The sequence below is a fragment of the Myxocyprinus asiaticus genome, chromosome 12, assembly GCF_019703515.2.
Source record: "Myxocyprinus asiaticus isolate MX2 ecotype Aquarium Trade chromosome 12, UBuf_Myxa_2, whole genome shotgun sequence".
NCBI classification, from domain to species: Eukaryota; Metazoa; Chordata; class Actinopteri; order Cypriniformes; family Catostomidae; genus Myxocyprinus; species Myxocyprinus asiaticus.
Window position 1 is genome coordinate 51,342,502 of NC_059355.1, and position 20,014 is coordinate 51,362,515.

The 20,014-nt window shown below is 39.3% G+C and overlaps 1 protein-coding gene and 1 long non-coding RNA gene across 3 annotated transcripts in view; one reads left to right on the forward strand and one right to left on the reverse strand.

Moving 5' to 3' along the window:
* Positions 1–710: 710 nt before the first annotated feature.
* The window catches only part of LOC127449592 (protein TMEPAI-like), a 43,307-nt gene continuing 24,003 nt past the window's right edge, over positions 711–20,014 (forward strand). The window contains exon 1 of one of the 2 annotated variants that reach the window (XM_051713127.1): positions 711–1,071. In XM_051713127.1, coding sequence (XP_051569087.1) covers positions 966–1,071 — 106 coding nt within the window. In that variant the 5' untranslated portion in view covers positions 711–965. The remainder of the gene's footprint in view (positions 1,072–20,014) is intronic. The other variant, XM_051713126.1, reaches the window with a different exon arrangement.
* On the reverse strand, positions 7,756–15,630 carry LOC127449603 (uncharacterized). Its single transcript, XR_007898759.1, has 3 exons — positions 15,109–15,630; positions 11,689–12,193; positions 7,756–10,510 (listed from the first exon to the last, which is right to left on the reverse strand). It is a non-coding gene; the product is annotated as an uncharacterized LOC127449603 (long non-coding RNA).

The following is a 20,014-nucleotide window of genomic DNA, read 5'->3' on the forward strand; positions in this document are numbered from 1 at the left end:
TATCAGTCAGAAATATAAAAAATTCTTTAATGGTCAATATTTTAATTAGATTTTCTAACCATTTAAAAAATAAACTGTATCTCATCCGTTTATGTGAAATACTTCAATTTAATTGATTCATGAATAAAAATTCCCAAGAATATTAATGTTTTACCTCTTACCACAAAAATTAAATCAAAATATATATTTTTATGCCTTAATATGTATAACTAGGAATATAATAGAATAGTAACAACTATATAAGATGTTAAAAAAAAAAGAAGAAGTAAAGAAAATGTAATTACAAAGGTTTATTTTTTATTTATTTATTTATTTTTTTTTTTTTTTTTTTTGCCTCACATTTTAAATTTAGGGTGCATTTTTTTGGTGACATTTTTTTGCCCCGAGCCCCCTATAATTTATGACTTTGTGTTCTACTAATGTATTTACATTTATGAATATGTCATTATGACAACTTTTGATGAGATTAATTAAATAAAATTGTTCGGGTTATGCTCTCATTTAAAGCGTGCAAACTCAATGCCAATAATAATAATAATAATAATAATAATAATAATAATAATAATAATAAAAGAAATTAAGTAGTTGCAGGGCAAGTCATTACAAAAAAAAAAAAAAAAAAAAAAAAAACAATTGTATTAATGCCAGTTGGCTCATGCACTCTGTGAAAGGCCAAGTCTGGCATTGACGTCATTCTGTCTGCATATAAGCCCCGCCCCGTGTCTGCAAGCCCCGCCCTCCGCTGCTTCCCAGCCAACTTGGACTTGAATGAGGTGCCGCACAAGTCCGTCACGCCGCCAGACGGGTGGAAAGTAGCACAGACCGTCTGGGAATAACAGCGGGAAGACTGGAGTACAGAGGCAGGAGAGCGGGACGGGGGTGGAGGGACGTCGGCTAAAGGAAAGCCACGGTGAAGCGAGAGCGAGCACCGTCCGTTTTCCACGTCGATCCGCGGGATCGTTTCAATGTTCAGCTTCATGGGTCTGATGAACGGAACCACCGACACCCACACCAATGTCTCCTGTACATGTGACTGCAAGCGATCCACTTCATTCCAGAGTATGGCGATCAGTAAGTATCTCTGATCACTTTTAACTCGTTTTCTGTCAGTTTTGAGTAGGACTTCACAAGCGGCCGAATCCGAACCGAACGGACCGAACTAAACTAGAGCAGTTCAATTCGAATTGGCGTTCGCCGTTCAGCCCTCTAATACGCATGCATACATCACTAATTTAATCATTTTCTTATTTAGACTCAATATTAATTGGGTAACGTCTCGGTAAACTCCACCGAAACTTTTTACGGGGACTATTTGAGTCGGTGTAAGGATCCGTCGAGTGAGTGACGCGGTCAGTCTATAATCATCATTAGATCAGATTAAACCACAACATCTCTCATATCTAGAACTTCACACACAATCTAAATTAATATTAAACGAAATAGGTGTCTGAAAGAGTTTTCAAGATGATTATTTACATAATTATGCACTTTAAAAATTTTAAAGGGACAGTTCACCCAAAAATGAAAATTCTCTCATCATTTACTCACCCTCATGTCATCCCAGATGTGTGTGACTTTCTTTCTTCTGCAGAACACAAATTAAGATTTTTAGAAGAATATTTCAGCTCTGTAGGTCCATACAATGCAAGTGAATGGTGACCAGAACTTTGAAGCTCCATAAAGCACATAAAGGTAGCATAAAAGTACACCAGTGGTTTAATCCATGTCTTCAGAAGTGTTATGATAGGTGCGGGTGAGAAACAGATCAATATTTCAGGGTTTTTCCCAAGTCAGAAATGGTCTTTGGTGGGGATTGACGTATACGGTCATACACATACTTGAAGTTGGATTATCACATAATTGCATTTATTTATTATACAACATAATTACTATATTTCGTTTCATGTTTACATTGAATTTAAGTTTTACCATCTAAGTATATAGAACCTATTGAATTCAACGCAGAATTGTTTACTTTAAGATGCTATGTGAAATCAAACCGAGCTTAATTTAGTTATCAACTTATTTCTGTAATTAATTGTTTTAGAAAGACTAGCTCAGAGGTGCTCAAACTAGGGCGCACAGACCAAAGTTGTCCTGTGATGACCTTTGATTTGGCCCACCTTGCCATAGATGATGAGTGGGGAAATAAATAAATAAATAAATAAATAAATATGGCATTGATGCAGCTCTTCGTTTTTAATTAATCATTTTGTTGTAACATTTTTTTGTTTCATTTTTGCATTACAAAATCTAAAGCTTATTTGAAAAGTAGAGAGTATAAGTGATTTAATTTTTTAAAATGTATATGCGTACTTCAATGACCTTTAAATAAGCGCTGTCGGAAAGTTCGCCATCCCTCGGCCATCCCAGGTGCCACCCCAAAATCTTCACTGTGATTGGCCAGCTCCAAAGTCGGAGATGGGCATTCAATACCGCCAGACAGAACCTAGTTGGTTTAAAAGGGAGCGGGAACTGAAGCAGTGTCAAGAAATGACAGGTAATTAGGTGGACTCGTGGAACAGTGTGTGCGGTCATCCGAAATGAAATATGGCTTGAACGCGCACTGTACGATGTGCAGCATTTCATATCCACGTGAACGTTACCACTGAAGCACACTGTGAAGCGGGCTTGATAAAGTCAGGTGAGGGAGCATTTCAATATAAACAACGGTTCCATTCACTCCAAACACCGCACAACATTACAACAAGCACCAGGGGCGTAGATTCCAGGGGGGATTGGGGGAGGTAACCCCAATAATCAAAACAAGCAAGTACAACCCCCCCATTATTTATACAATGATCAATGGAAACATGTAAATGCTTCACACTGTACGCCCTTGACAAGCACTATAAGTGAACAGACCAGTACTCTCAAAAATCCCTTTTCTGCTCTGCCAGCTAGAAAAAACGGTAATGCTTATTTTGACTAAAACCCGTTTTGGGGCGTGTATAACATCTGTGTGCATCATACTGTAATTCGTTTGTCAAACATGAGGATGTCTCGTTTACTTATCTGCCTAAAAACAGATAGCTGCAACTTCTTTAATAACCATAAGATACAATGCCATATTTCGGCAGGTTCTTAATCATAATCATATTTTGGAGTCAACGAAGTTAATAGGCCTCTCAATTTTTTCATTTGCAGAAATGTGCTTCGTAGCTTTTATTTCCTTTCATAATGTAATGCATTCAGCATAATCGCCTCAAGGTTTTTTTTTCTCCCTAATATGGAATGTCCAATTCCCAATGTGCTCTAAGTCCTCGTGGTGGCGTAGTGACTCGCCTCAATCCGGGTGGCGGAGGACAAATCTCAGTTGTCTCCGCGTCTGAGACCGTCAATCCGCGCATCTTATCACGTGACTTGTTGAGCACGTTACCACGGAGACATAGCACGTGTGGAGGCTTCACGCTATTCTCCATGGCATCCACACACAACTCACCACGCGCCCCACTGAGAGCGAGAACCACATTATAGTGACCACGAGGAGGTTACCCCAGGTGACTCTACCCTCCCTAGCAACCGGGCTAATTTGGTTGCTTAGGAGACCTGGCTGGAGTCACTCACTTCAAGTTTTTGATATTACAACAGGAAAACAGGTTTTAATGTCAAATGAAAGTAAGTAGACTAAATGCATTAACTACGCAAAAACATTTTACAGCATTGTTTAATTCAATAATCCAATTACATTTGGTGATCCTAATTAATGGTAATACTGAGTAACATCCAGGACAATGTGTAGCCTAGGTCTATGTTAAGAAATATCTTTCATATCATCTGTCACAAAACAATATCTTACTTGATAGTATTACATCATTGTATCTTCATCTCTCCAAAACTGCACAGAACTACCGTGTGTTCAATGTGAGGAGATGCGCTGTTCTTAAAGAGACAGTGACCATGTTTTAAGAGATGCTTACATTTAGCTGTTTAGCAGATATTTTATACATAGTGACTCACAAATGAGAAAGAGACACAACATACATAAAATTATATTGAAATCAATTATGTGCATTGTGCAAGTATAGAACACTTGATTTTAATTTGAGTTCTGTGTGTTTTGCAGTATTAATATTTAATTTTAAAATAATACAGTTTGCTATATGCAACGTTTACTTTTTGCCCACTGCCCTCAATCAAGTTTGATTTTTGGCCTTTCATAGGAAAAAGTTTGGGCACCTGTGGACTAGCTGTATGACCTAATCACAGAAATGACGAACGACGATGATTTACATATACGCTTATGGCATTGCACTGTAACTGTGAGAGCAAGTACAAAAAGGCTTATAAAGTATGTACCTCAAAGGATTACTGACAAATTAATAACAGAGTTAATAAACTGACCTTGTTTGCCTTCAGAGATTCCTAAAAATTATTTAAATTATTAGGAGCCTGATGAAAGGAAAACAATATCTGTTATACAGTGGTATATAGGGCTGGGTGATATGTAAAAATTATTTTATTGATAATTGCCTTAAAAATATTATGATAAAGGATTATATTGTCAACCCCACTACCGAGGGTCGGTGAATATTTTTGCTTTATTGATTTTGCTTTAAAAATTTAATTAATTTATTGAAACATGAAACACATAAGACATTTCTAAATTCAAATTGCACTTTAAACCAAACAAAAAAAGCAATAAAATAACATAGTGATCAAAAAATCTCATTTAACCACCAAATCCAGACATTCACCGTCTCCAACGGCTGCATTTGCCATCACGCAAGTATCCATCAACGACAACAGGTGGAAAATTACTAATAGCCTACAGATACTAAAGACAATAATAAATGTAAAGACAATAATAATCATAATAAACTGTGAGGAAATAAAGCGAATTAAACTCACAGCACCTCCTGAGATGATCTGAGATCATTTACAGCATTCTCATAGATTACATTATTCTTGCAAACAGTTTTCAGACGAATGAAACAGAGAAAAGAGTGAAAACTCTTTACATGCACTTGTTGCACGAGAGGCTCGTGCTGCACATCGACATGCGTGTGTTCCACATGACAGGTGCGTGCTGCACGCCTCTGAACAAACAGCGAATCGGACACGTGCATTGACGGCTTTTCTTTTGTCTGTTCTTAAACATATAATAAAGTGTGTTTATTCAAGTGCGTGTGTGTTTGTGACTAACAGCATTTCTTGTCATGTGTCACTCGGAGACGTCTTACAGGTTGCCCGCCTGTTGTGGGTAGATGAGCAAAATTACCCGCTCATGAAATACATTTGGACGAGGAGCTTGAGGACTGGATAAATAATCCAGCAGAGTGGATTTCTTGTGCAAGTGGTTCTGTGATGGCTCGTGCGAGTCACGTCACACTTGAGTCACGTCACACTGAGCACACAGTGAACCAGGCTTCAGTCACACTGCACAAACACGCGTCTCTGATGAGAAGCATATTTAGTGCGTATAAAGTGCCGAACATGAGATGAATATCATTAATTTTTTTGCGGCCACTGAAAAATTTTCAATGCAGGAAAAACCCTGTATTTAAGTCCTTTTTTTAAAATTTTTTTTAACTATAAATCTACACTTTTAAACAGCCCTCATAAGTGCTCTACTCTCCTACGAGTTCTTCTTTTGTTTTTGGCGATTCACATTCTTCATGCATATTGCCACCTGCTGGCAGGGTGGAGAATGTTTTGTAAAAATACTTAAATAATGATCAGTTTGTCACCCACACCTATAATATCACTTTAGAAAACATGGATTAAACCACTGGAGTCTTATGGATTACTTTTATGCTGCCTTTATGTGCTTTTTGGAGCTTCAAAGTTCTGGTCACCATTCACTTGCATTGTATGGACTTACAGAGCTGAAATATTCTTCTAAAAATCTTCAATTGTGTTCTACAGAAGAAAGAAAGTCATACACATCTGGGATGGCATGAGGGTGAGAAAATGATAAATTTTCTTTTTTTGGGTGAACTGTCCCTTTAAGTCTGGTCAAATTGCAGGGGCCTTCAGCTATATGCAAATAAGGTATTATGCCATGTCACTGGCAGATCATCTGATGTACACATTTTCATAAACTAATTTACAAAGCTTACACTGTCTTCATGGATTAATGATTCTATGAGCTGTTTTCATTGTTGTTCTGTTTACTTTATGTATGCCTCACATGTCTTTGCCCATAAATGATGAGTTTATAGATGGACCACTCTATGAAAGTGCATTATAGGAATTGAGCACTTTTGATCCCTCAGGCTTCTCTGTTTATCAGGCAGACACAGATTGAGATGATGTGGTGTTTGCTCTCAGCAGGCGTGTCAGGCAGACACTTCTTGCCTGTTGACTGCGTGTGTGACGTTCTGTCTGCTCCAAAAATCCCGTCTGGGAGTTGCCCGACTAATACTTAATTTGTAGTGACTAACTTATTGTTCACACAGTTGCCCCCTGTAGTCCTACAAACTCACTCGTTTTCTTTCAGGACACGTGATTAACTGTCTTGCAGAAACTGTCTGCAGTTTCTAAATAATCTTTTGTGAAGGAAAGGCTGCTGAACATATAATCACGAGATGTGTTTGTGTCAGTGAGACTTGTTTCAAATGGAGTGCATGAACTCGGTATCATGGGAAAAGATCCAAAATGCTGAATTCCAATGGAGAACATGTTGTCCCATCCAGCATCTCCATTTGCTTCATAATCTGTCTCTCTCTGTAAAAAGAATTCAGTTCTTCAAAGGATGTTTTTGCACATCTCTCTTGCTGTCTCCATCAGTGTGTTTTTTTGAGTTGAAGCTATCGCTGTTTTCTGTGTCTTGTCCTTGTTTGTCTAGACCGATGCTCAGTCATGCTTGACAAAATGTTCTGTGGAAATGACAAAAACAAGGAATGAAACGAATTCAATATAAACGCAACCCTTGAAGTAAGATACACAATATATCGATGAAGACTTCATCAGTAAAGGTCATATACTGTAAGTGTTTTTATTATTATTATTATTATTTGATTATTACTATTGGTCTGATTTGGCAGATATTGGAAAGAGGATTATTTATTAAGAGGCCAAAAAAGTGCCAAAGTGATCATTGCAAAAACAAAATGATTTACATCGTCATCAGTTTCCTTACTGTATATTCTAATGTTTTGATGCCTGATTTCAATTAATGCATATAGACAACAGGCAGGACAGTATATATTTATAATATAATACGTTTTATATCACCCATAACATAATAATAATTAATTAGTATTGGCCAAAAATTCTGTACTGTAATATCGGTGCATCCTTTTTCTCCCCAATTTGGAATGCCCAATTCCCAATGTGCTCCAAGTCCTCGTGGTGGTGTAGTGACTCGCCTCAATCCGGGTGGCGGAGGACGAATCTCAGTTGCCTCCGCGTCTGAGACAGTCAATCCGCGCAACTTACCGTGGAGGCATAGCGCATGTGGAGGCTTCGTGCTATTCTCCGCAGCATCCACGCACAATTCACCATGCGCCCCACCGAGAGCGAGAACCACATTCTAGCAACCACGAGGAGGTTACCCCGTGTGACTCTACCCTCCCTAGCAACCGGGCCAATTTGGTTGCTTAGGAGACCTGGCTGGAGTCACTCAGCACACCCTGGATTCGAACTCACGACTCCAGGTGTGATAGTCAGCGTCTTTACTCGCTGAGATACCCAGGACCCCTAATATCGGTGCATCCTTCAAGATTTCTCCGTCGATGTGACCCAGCTGACTGATGGATTGATTTGAGTTTTTTAGGAATGACTGTAGAGCACAAATCTTATTTGCAGCAGTGTGGGTGTTGAGGAATGAATTTGTGTGACTGTTTTTATTTATTTTACTGTTGTCTGTAGCAAACACAAGCCGTTTTCTCTACAAAATCCCATTCTCCAGAAGTAGTTGCGAGCAAATCAGGATTAATGTGAATTTTCTTGTGGTGGCTTGTTGGTATGAGCTGCTGAAGGTGTTTCTTTATTATTGTTGTATTTAGAGAACTGTTCTTCATCAGTTGTTCCTTTAACATGTGGGGTTCCTCAGGGCTCCATCTTGGGACCTGTTTTATTCTCCCTTTACATGCTTCCATTAGGAAAGATCTTTTGGTAAGCATGGCATACACTACCATCTGCATGCTCATGAATCTCCTATTAAACATGGGAAGCAACCCTCTTTTGAGTCTCTGTATAAATGCATGGCCGATGTGAAGTGTTGGTTGGCAAACAGTTTATTCTTTTTGTTCAAAGGGGATGTGGGGTAAATTTAGATGGCATCTTGTCATTGCTTCCAGGGAAAAAACCCTTCCTATGTGAAAAACCTGGGAGTTATTTTTGACACTGAGCTCAAGTTTGATCGGCAAATAAATGCCGTTGTTAAAAATAGCTTTTTCCATCTTAGATCTATAGCAAAGTTGAAGTCCATCCTCTCTTTTGATGATTTGGAGAAGGTTGTGCATGCCTTTGTGTCTTCTCGTTTGGACTATTGTAATGCTTTGTATCTGGGTGTGATTAGGCCTCTCTCTCTCGCCTGCAGCTGGTCCAGAATTCAGCTGCTAGACGTTTAACTGGAACCAGGAAAAGAGACCATATTACCCCAGTATTGATCTCCCTACATTGGTTACCGATCCAATACAGAATCCAGTACAAAGTGTTGCTATATGTATTTAAGGCTCTCCATGGTCTAGCACCAGAGTACATCTCTGATTTTATAAGTTTGCATCAACCTTCAAGGTCTCTCCGCTCTGGTGATCAGCTGTGTCTGTCGGTTCCTCGATCTCGCCTTAAAACTCAAGGTGATAGAGCTTTTGCGGTGGCAGCCCCTAGACTTTGGAACGAGCTTCCTTTGGCCATGAAATCATCTCCGTCTCTAGTGTCTTTCCAGGGGGCCTTAAAAATGTATTTATTTTCCCTAGCTTTTAATTAATTGCGTTATAAATTGTACTACGTCAATTTCTCTTATCTTGTCTTTGCCGGTTTTAAATGCTTGTTGTATTCTTAAGCTGTATGTATGTGATTTTTATTTCTTTTAACTCCATGTACAGCACTTTGGTAGCCAGTGTGGTTTTTGAAAGTGCTCTATAAATAAAATTGAGTTGGAGTTGAGATTCGAGGCTGTTTGTTTCAGTGACTTAAGCAGATTTAAGGATTTAACATTTTCCTGGATGCCACAATGAAAGTGACTCATGAAACACACTTAAACTTCTTCTAATCTGCAGCTGCTTCTAAGCCAGACTGATAAATACAGACACACACGCTCTCACTTGTGAGTCTCACTGAAATACTGCACATCACTGAATCTCTCGATTCCCATTTATTTAGATTATTAGACAATAAAGGTGTGGGTGATTCTCATGGAATCTGTCAAGAAAATGTCCTGCTCACATTTAACCCCAAATCAATACAATATATACAGCTCTGGAAAAAATTAAGAGACCACTACAAATTATCGCACCTGGAGTCGTGAGTTTGAATCCAGGGTGTGCTGAGTGACTCCAGCCAGGTCTCCTAAGCAACCAAATTGGCCCGGTTGCTAGGGAGGGTAGAGTCACATGGGGTAACCTCCTCGTGGTCGTGATTAGTGGTTCTCGCTCTCAATGGGGCGTGTGGTAAGTTGTGTGTGGATCGTGGAGAGTAGCATGAGCCTCCACATGCTGTGAGTCTCCGCGGTGTCATGCACAATGAGTCACGTGATAAGATGCACGGATTGACGGTCTCAGAAGTGGAGGCAACTGAGACTTGTCCTCCTCCACCCGGACTGAGGTGAGTAACCGCACCACCACGAGGACCTACTAAGTAGTGGGAATTGGGCATTCCAAATTGGGGAGAAAAGGGGATAAAAAATAAATAAAAAAAAAAAGAGACCACTGCAAAATTATCAGTTTCTCTGGATTTACTATTTATAGGTGTGTGTTTGAGTAAAATGAACATTTTTGTTTTATTCTATAAAGTACTGACAACATTTCTCCCCAAATTCCAAATAAAAATAATGTCATTTAGAGCATTTATTTGCAGAAAATGACAACTGCTCAAAATAACAGAAAAGATGCCATGTTTTCAGACCTCGAATAATGCAAAGAAAACAAGTTCATATTCATTTTTAAACAACACAATACTAATGTTTTAACTTGGGAAGAGTTCAGAAATCAATATTTGGTGGAATAACCCTGATTTTCAATCACAGCTTTCATGCATCTTGGCATGCTCTCTACCAGTCTTTCACATTGCTGTTGGGTGACTTTATGCCACTCCTGGTGCAAAAATTCAAGCAGCTTGGCTTTGTTTGATGGCTTGTGGCCATCCATCTTCCTCTTGATCACACTCCAGAGGTTTTCAATGGGGTTCAAGTCTGGAGATTGGGCTGGACATGACAGGGTCTTGATCTGGTGGTCCTCCATTCACACCTTGATTGAGCTGGCTGTGTGGCATGGAGCATTGTCCTGCTGGAAAAACCAATCCTCAGAGATGTGGAACATTGTCGGAGCAGAAGGAAGCAAGTTTTCTTCCAGGATAACCTTGTACGATCAGGTGGAGGATCGGTGATGATCGGTTGGGGGTGCTTCAGCAACAAAAAACAAAAAAAAACAAACAAAAAAAAAAATATTATATATATATCTAAAGTTTTATTAATTTAATTTAGTTAAAAGTTACACAATTGAATTTGATGGAATTTTGTTATGAAACTGATAAAAAATAGATAACATTTTTTCGAAATAGATACATGGAATGTGGTAATTAAATAGTTAATTGTGGCAGCTGTAATTGTAATGTGGATTATGTAGTAGATTTATCCCCTTTTTCTTCCCTCTTGGAATGCCCAATTCCCACTACTTAGTAGGTCCTCGTGGTGGTGCGGTTACTCACCTCAATCCAGGTGGCGGAGGACAAGTCTCAGTTGCCTGATTCAACCTCACGACTCCAGGTGGTGGTAGTCAGCGTCAATACTCGCTGAGCTACCCAGGCCCCCATTATGGAGTAGATTAATTGTGCGGCACATATTTCACCACAGAATCAAAAGAAAAAATTGCAATTATAATTTGCATCAAGAAAATGAAACCTGGGGGCCTGGGTATCTCAGCGAGTATTGACACTGACTATCACACCTGGAGTCATGAGTTTGAATCCAGGGCGTGCTGAGTGACTCCAGTCAGGTCTCCTAAGCAACCAAATTGGCCCGGTTGCTAGGGATGGTAGCGTCACATGGGGTAACCTCCTCGTGGTCACTATAATGTGGTTCTCGCTCTCAGTGGGGCGTGTGGTGAGTTGTGTGTGGATGCCGCGGAGAATAGCGTGAAGCCTCCACACGCACTACGTCTCCACGGTAACGCGCTCAACAAGTCACGTGATAAGATGCGCGGATTGATGGTCTCAGATGCGGAGACGACTGAGATTCGTCCTCCTCCACCCGGATTGAGGTGAGTCACTACGTCTACTACTGTTTTTATGACTTAAGATTTTTGCCTGTTGTGCCATTTTTTTTTTTTTTTTTTTCTTGAAAATTAAGCACATTTACCCCCAAATTATTATTACTTTAATGTGAAGTAATACAGTAATCTTGTGGACAGTTATGGTACTGTATAATAGATATTTATTTATTTATTTATTTATTTATTTATTTTTCTCAAGGAAGGTAATGAGAATTAAGGAAGTCTTATTGGGCCTAAAATATGCTTCTCTCTCTCTCTCATTCATATACATATATATGTAATTCATTTTGATTTTAGAGTGAAATATGACCTGTTCTTGACAATTTTGGTGAGCTTCACCCACAGATGACAGGCTCTTGAACCCCCCGGATGTACTCTGTATGACAGGGGAATAGAGCAGGAGTAATGGTTAACGAGAAACACAAATTAGACGTGAGCAATCACAGACGCCTCCCCGCCGCATGTTTACGGGAACAGGACCATCCTCTCTGATGCATTTGTGTCTCATTGAAATGTCTTGATGCATCAGTGATACAGACCACCCACTAACCGCCTTCACTGCAACAGCACCGCAAATTGGATCAGCTCCTTGTTTACAGGAAATGTTGTTTGTCTGAAGCCCATGTTGTGTTTGTGTGATGATGGGAGTCTTGGATGGGGGTCTGGACTGAGATCTTGCCTTCAGGGAAACAGGGGAAAGTTTTTCCTTCTAACAGGATATTACAGCTGGCAGGTGTGGTGGCTTTCCTCTTATCCTATGTGTGTTTTTGAGACTCCAGAGCTTCACCGCAGCCTTGTAGATGGCGGATTTTAATCTGCCAAATAAACAATGTGGTGTCAATAGAATTTCATATTAAATGTCCAGTTCTTGGCCCTGTTGTAGGTATTACAAACATCCATTTCACCTAGAATATGCCTCACCAAAAAATGGCAGCTTTCAAAGACCTGGTTAGCTACCAGGTTGCTGATCTCTGACTTTGTATGACAACAGACAAAAACAATGATCGATCGCTTAGAAAAGTAACAGCACACCTCAACAAGCTGCATGATTTGAAAATGTATTTTTGTCCACAACACGGAAGTTATGTGCTGAAGTTTAATACGTAATTGGGGAGCAATAATAATAATAATTAGTGAACGCCACTGATTATGTAATTGTATTGTGTGACTCAAAACCTTCAAGGCTTCAAGTGAATTTGTCTTGTTGTTTGTCTGTGCTGTTTTCTCTCATAGTAACTCTGCAGTTTAGCGGTCATGTTGACCCTCATGACTTTCTCAAGGTGTTGTCAGTTCTTCTGGCGTGTTTTGTCTGTGTGTGTTTCCTATCAGGTGTTTATTTGGGGTTTGTTTAGTTTGTTCGTTTGACTCTATTAATTCTCCGCCCTTGACCCTGCAGCATGTTCTCTGTGTCTCTGAGGTCCGAGGCGGCTCTTACTGATACAAATTGAAGAGAGGAAACAACTCTGTGTGCTGTTCTTCACACGACAGGAAGAGGAAACAGCTGCGTGTTTGAGAGCGCTGCCCTTGATTCAACACTTGAGTGTTTAAACCTACGGCTTAATAACCCCATAATAATCCCATTTGTGGAAAATCTTGAGCACAGCTGTGTCCTTAAAGCAGTGGTTCTCAGTTTTGTTTTGGTCACGGCGCCCTTTGAAACTAGAATAAAATGTAACAATTCTGTCAGTATTCACTCACTGTCATAATGTATCTCTTTCTTCTGTGGAACACAAAAGGAGAATTTTGAAGGATCTTCACACAGCTTTTTGCCATATAACGACAGTTCATAGTGACCAGGTGTGGGGTTATGATTTCCCCAAGCAACCGTATGACTGGGGCGGGGTGATATGTCTCCAAAAATTATATTTATATTTTTCAACCATTCAGTATATAACTTGGTAATTGTTTATTTGCTCAGAAATTACATAAAATTGTTTTTAAATCATAATGTTTAATTTATCCAAACTTCCATTGTAGCCAAGTAGATAGAAAATGTTTAATGAAATAAAAATCTAGTTTAAGATATAAAGGCATATATTCCACAGTTTTTCCACTAAATGAACACAAGGAAGAATGGTATTTCATTTAGAATAGGCCTACAATTATTAATGTAATTTTATTTGTACCAACACAACAATAAACAATTACAAAAAGCAATATTTTCCTACACTTTTTTTTTTTTTTTTTTTTTTGGTGAATAAATGGGGTGTGCAAAAACTTAACTCATCTTTATTCTGGAACCCAGTTGAATATATCCAGTCAAGTTTATTTATATAAGATGATACAGAATTATAATTCTTATTTTGAGGATTTGTTTTATACAATAGTATTATGTTTCTGTCTTATTGCACGGCTCTCTGGAATACTCTATTTTGATTGGTCAATGGCGCCATCTATTGGTCTGATATTGCTGAGTAACAACCGCACATCCATGTATCAATACCGTTCATCCGGGTATTGCGAGTCAACTTTCCTGCTTCTAAAAAAATAATTTAAACTCAAATCAATGTTTAATGTGCATTTATTTATTTACTTGGCATGTAGTCTTGTAATAAGCAGGATAATGAGCAGTCAGACTCATTATTATTATTAATATTATCTACAAAATAAACACAAACAGAACTCTGTGCAAGCCGGAGGTGGATTTCAGCTGTTCAGTGATTTTTATTTCTTCTCACATAATTACATAGTTTCAATGCAAGTCAATATTTAATGTCTTTTTTTTTTTTTATTGATTTGGCAAGTATGCTTGTAATAGTCTGGATATTGAGGAGTCAGGTGGTCATTTTCACAGAATTAACACCAGTAGAACTCGGACCCAATCCGGAGTTTGATTCCAGCTGTTCAGTGAGTTCACATAATTGCGTAATTTGAATGCAAATCAATATTCAATGTCCATGTATTTAATTATTTGGTTAGTAGCTGTGTAATAAGCGGGAAAATGCACAGTCAGCCGGTTGTTATTTCAAAATAAACCCCTTCAGGCTGATACAAGTATCGTCCGCTACGCGTCGGGGTCCTGATCACACTGTCTGGGTTTATTTTATGATAACCGGCTGACTGTGCATTATCCTTTAGGTATTTACTTCATCTGATTTGTATGATAACTTTTAGTGGCTTCAGATGTTTGGAATTGCACGGTTGGGTGAACCTGCAGCGCTTTGCCTTTAGACTGCTCGTGAACTGCTCCGAAACCACCAAAAACAGTGTATCTGTGTGTGAACGCCAAACAATGAGGTACCCGCCAGCCCTTGAGCCATCTTACCGTCCTTATTCACCAATAACCTACATCTCAGCTGCAGCTCTCAAATCAAATATGCCTCAGGCTTGATGTCATGACATTTGGACATGGAACGCCTTCATAACATCAAACCTGGCGCAGGTGCATTAACATGCTATTTTTGTAGCCCATACAACTTTTGTTGACCATGTCAGAGCCATTATTGTAATGGTACTTTTTATGGTGCTTCTGTTGTCATGTTGCAGTTTGACAGACCCAGTCCTCATTCACTTTTATTGTACTTCTGTATTCTTAGTCACTTCTTATGTTATACTGAAAAAATAAAGCATAGGAGTTTCGAAAATCTGTCTCTTGTCAGCTTCATCAGATGGTATCACAGCTGGAACTCGGTGTCGGTGGTTTAAGAGCCAGTCAGTTACTCACGTCTTATAATAACTGTCTTTCTCTACTGTGGATGTGCTGCTAATTGCAGGGCTGAGTTTGACTCACCTCCGTCACAATGTTTTGTCTCCGATCTGGCGCGCTGTGGTGACCTCATCCGTCTCGCTGCATTCAGTCATTGGGAACGCTCCAGCTTTTCTGTGAAATGTCGTCTCACACATGTCGTGACTTGTACAGTAGCTCCATCCGACTGAGAAACGCTTGTTCTAACTCCAGTGGAGTTCCCATCCTGCTTTCATTCTAGTGTTCTTTTGAGTCAACTCCGACGCACATCAATTCTGACTGTTGCTAGCGTGCTGGAATGAAAGCTTTTGAAGAAACGGGCCCCAGCGTTGTGTCTGTGACTGCAGGTGTGTCGTGAGCATTGGATGATGTTATCTCTCTGCAGTATCGGTCAACTTGTGTGCTTTAGATCAGGATCCAGTTACAGAACATCATGAGAAATCCTGAAACCTGTTTTCCCATTTCCTTGTCTTTCCTCTCTTATATCATTTAAAAACATGATCTATAGTAAGAGAGTTACAGGTCACACATGTGTGCATAGATCTGTCTGTCTGTCCCTCAAGCATGTGCAACTCAGGCCAGGAAGTCATTGGGTGTGTGAAGTCTATTTGTCTCTGTCATGTACACATGCGATATACTAATCTTTGCACCATGTGCTGCCATCCTGTTCTGAGTTGATTCAGAATGTGCAGTTCTCCTTTTAATAGCAGATACAAGCTGAACAAGAAACGTTCACATTAACCGCAACAAAACAACTGGAAGGTGTACACTTATTTGTTGCTGAAAGTAGAATCATACCAGCCACAAATATTTAATAAACTCCCAAGAGGCAGAAAACAAGTAGAACTTTGAGAATGAAGGCCGTTCCAATTCTGCTGTAATCTGCAGAACTTTCTATTAGTGGTCGACCGATATATCACAGACGGTGATAAATTGGCCAATAGGCTATTTTTTTTTTTTTTTTTACATTTCCTGTTTGGCCAATTTGTTTTGGCGCCGTTACGGCTTAAGAAGCCCTTCTGATAGGGAAGTCTACAAGGTTAGCATTGATTTGTATAACGCGGCCGTTCCATTGACATTCTTTGGTGACTGGCGAGTAGACGAGGACGTTCTTTTTGAATGGATGTCTATGGAGGAGATGCTTCACAACGCTGAATAAACCACAACTCATCATTTAATGAATTAACCGCATGGCTGCTAATCTTCAACATGTTTTACAATCCTTTTGGAGTGAACTATGTGTGGAGATAAATTTGCTGTTTTATAAGAGAAGTCACGGACGATTTTACGACCTTAAGGTATCAGTTTACGGCTCTCTTCGTTTATTCGTATAGCATCAGCAAACTGTCGTAAAATGCTAGTTGACCATTACAGCCGTTTCGCTCTCCCCAATGATAGAACTGAGAATCACCTGTTTGCATGTCTGAGAAATGTTAATGACCAATCCCTTTTTGTTTTTGTTTTTGTTGCACTGCAAAAAAAACATTTTCTTAGTATTTTTTCAGTAAAAATATCTAAATATTCTTAAAACAAGATACATTTATTTGACAAGAAAATGGCTTAAGCTGTTAAGTCTTGTTTTCAGAGAAATCTGACAAAAGTTAGTAAATGAGGTAAGAAAAATAATCTTGTTTTCTGTAACAAATACCTTGGTTCCAGGGAATGAGGAAGTGTGAGACAGCGTGCTTTATTCAGATAATATTTCTTTATTGTTCCTTTCAATCGCTTTAAACGCACACACACACACAGCTCTAAAGCTTGGCTCTCTCTCTCATCTGCTGCCGTCTCCTCCCCTTTTATCTCCGACTCAAAGCTCACTGGGAATACAAATCAGGTGTTAGCACAGGTGTACATCCTTAACCACTCCGCTTTCCCGGACCACACACTCCACAGATCTGCGCTCAATCACACCCCCGCCTCCACATACCCCCACCGCCCGACTCCGGCTGGGGAACTGTCCGGCCTCCTACCGACTCCTCTTCTTCCTCTCTGTCCTCAATAGTTCCCTGTCACTTTCAACTGTCTTTACTAATGATATAAAGGCAAATAATAATACAACTTCTATCATACTGTAATGTCTGCAAATATTCAGATATCTTGTTTAAATGGATGTAATTCACAATCTCAGAGAACTTGAGCAAATCCATTGTTTTCTTCCTGTGAAGTGATAATTGATAATTAACAACATTAGCTGGAAAATAATTTGGGTCCCACTTTATATTAGGTGTCCTTAGCTACTATGTACTTAAGGATGTGATAGAATGTACTTATTATGTACAAATGAGTTGTTGCATTATAATTACATTTAAAATACCCTCAATTACATTTGTAATTACACTGTTAACCTTACCCTTATCCTAAAACCTAACTCAAACCCCTAACCCTATACTCCTTAACCTACCCATACCTTAACCTCAGTAGCAGCAGATGTGAATCTTGTGAGAATTTTGCAGAACAAAATGTTGTTACACAGTAAACGCATAAAATTGTGTGTATTTAATGAAAGTACACGGTCTTAAAAGACACCTAATATAAAGTGTGACCAAATAATTTGCTTCATATGAATCAAAAGGGACATTATAACTGAAATATACCCATATTAAGAAAGAATCAGGCCCCCCGGCCTTATATCTCAGCGAATACTGACGCTGACTGTCACACCTGAAGTCGTGAGTTTGAATCCAGGGTGTGCTGAGTGACTCCAGACAGGTTTCCTAAGCAACCAAATTGTCCCGGTTGCTAGGGAGGGTAGAGTCACATGGGGTAACCTCCTCGTGGTCGTGATTAGTGGTTCTCGCTCTCAATGGGGCGTGTGGTAAGTTGTGTGTGGATCGTGGAGAGTAGCATGAGTCTCCACATGCTGTGAGTCTCCGCGGTGTCATGCACAACGAGTCACGTGATAAGATGCACGGATTGACGGTCTCAGAAGCGGAGGCAACTGAGACTTGTCCTCCACCACCCGGATTGAGATGAGTAACCGCACCACCACGGAAGACCTACTAAGTAGTGGGAATTGGGCATTCCAAATTGGGGAGAAAAGGGGATAAAACAAAATAAAAGAAAGATCAGGATTGCATGCATGACATGTCTTATCAACATGACTATATAAGTGAAAGTAAATACAAATATTCCATGTAATCTCTAAACTGAGTTGAGCTTATAAAACTGCATGCATACTAGTTTTAGAAGAATGCTTGTTGAATAGAAAAATGTCACACTGTAGGACATATCAACTTCCCAAAAGTATTTAGTGTCAACTACCCAGTATAGTCTTAAATACAGTAGATATGCGCAATTCATTCATAGAAACACTATTCACACCCTTTGGTTATTTATCTTTGGATCTCTTTATCAGCCTCTCTCGCTGACACTCTGTGCTATCCATCAGGCACTGCAGGCACATATCCGCGAGCGATGGCTGTTTTTGTATCCATTAACAGTAGGGCTGAAGCAATTAGCTGATGTTATTGACAACGTGGACAATAAAAAAATTATTGACAAAAAATGTCATTGTCTCATTTAACGTATCATGAGATCACATTAAACTCTAATGATGACGTGTGAGAGCAGCACTGCAGTTCACGACTGACTGAGGAGAGGAAGAATTACACCGATCACAGATGCACTCTAAACTTTCCAAACAGCTTCAGCTGATGTAGATCACAAAGTATGAGGAAATTATAATGCAAAAATACAAAATATGTCAGTGCCTCTTCTATGAGTTGTGTGAATGTCCCGATCTAAGGGGGAGAGATTGAAACTGCACCCGTCTGATGCACACTCTGTCACGGGACGCTCATCCCTCGAGCGCACACGCTTAATGCAGCTAGATTATAACGTGATGACTCGAGACTTATTAAATCATAATATATGTGTCACTGTGTGTTTCTTATCATGAAGAACATTGTCAATACGCAGCTTTATTAATAAGAGAGAGTTTAAGTTAAAGATGGATAGAAGTGAACAGAAAGGTGAGAGAGGGTAGTCTTCACCCCATTATACACCGCAACAAAATATGTTTTTGATTTGTTTTTGTTTTGGCTTGTTTTCCAATATTTTTAAATGGGAAAACAAGACAAAAACATTTGATAACATCTTTACCGAATTAAACTTAAAATATTTTTCCCTTTAATTCAGTGAATGTCATTTAGAAGTATTTTTAAAAGATGATTTTGTCCTCTTTATTGTTAGTAAGCACGTTTAATATAACCTTTTATGTCGGAGCACAAGCTGAATAATCGATTAAGAGCTAATGATTAATTGTTTCAATAATCGTCGAATAATCGTTCTAATAGTCGTTAGATTAATCGATTATCAAAATGATCATTAGTTGCAGCCCTAATTAACAGTTCCTGTCTGTCTATGAGTTAATAATTATCCAGACTGACAGTGTGCCAGGTGAAGGTAAAACTAGTCTAGACACACAACTTCCCTCTGGTCTCTCGGCCGTACGCTGGTATCTGTTGGCAGAGCGCAGCGGCGAGATCGGCTTTGTTTCTCAGCTATTCAGCAGTTTGAAGGCGCTCATGTGCCAACATGGATTTACACTGAAAGTCAAGCTGAAGAAATGTAACCTCAGGTCAAATTCATTCCCTGAAATCCCTCGAATCTCGCATCACACCAGCGGGCGGACTGAAATAAACTGACAAACTTCTCAGCTGTTTTTCCTAGAAATACATCACTGAAATTAAGTATTTTGGGTGTGTTTCAAAACCTGTGAGCTGCCTATTTAGGCAGCATTCTTGGGCGCTTTTGGTATATTCAAATTTTTGTTCACTAAAGATTTGTGGCCTGTCAGTGGTGATGTGAATGTTGAGTAGTCTTTGGGAAAGTTGAATGTTTTTGTGGTGTTTTGGTTCTTTTGTTTCCAGCTTGACCTTCACAGAGGGTCTCTGTGTCTGGAGCCATAAATAGCAGATGGGGGGGTGTGGGAATATAGAAATACCCCTGA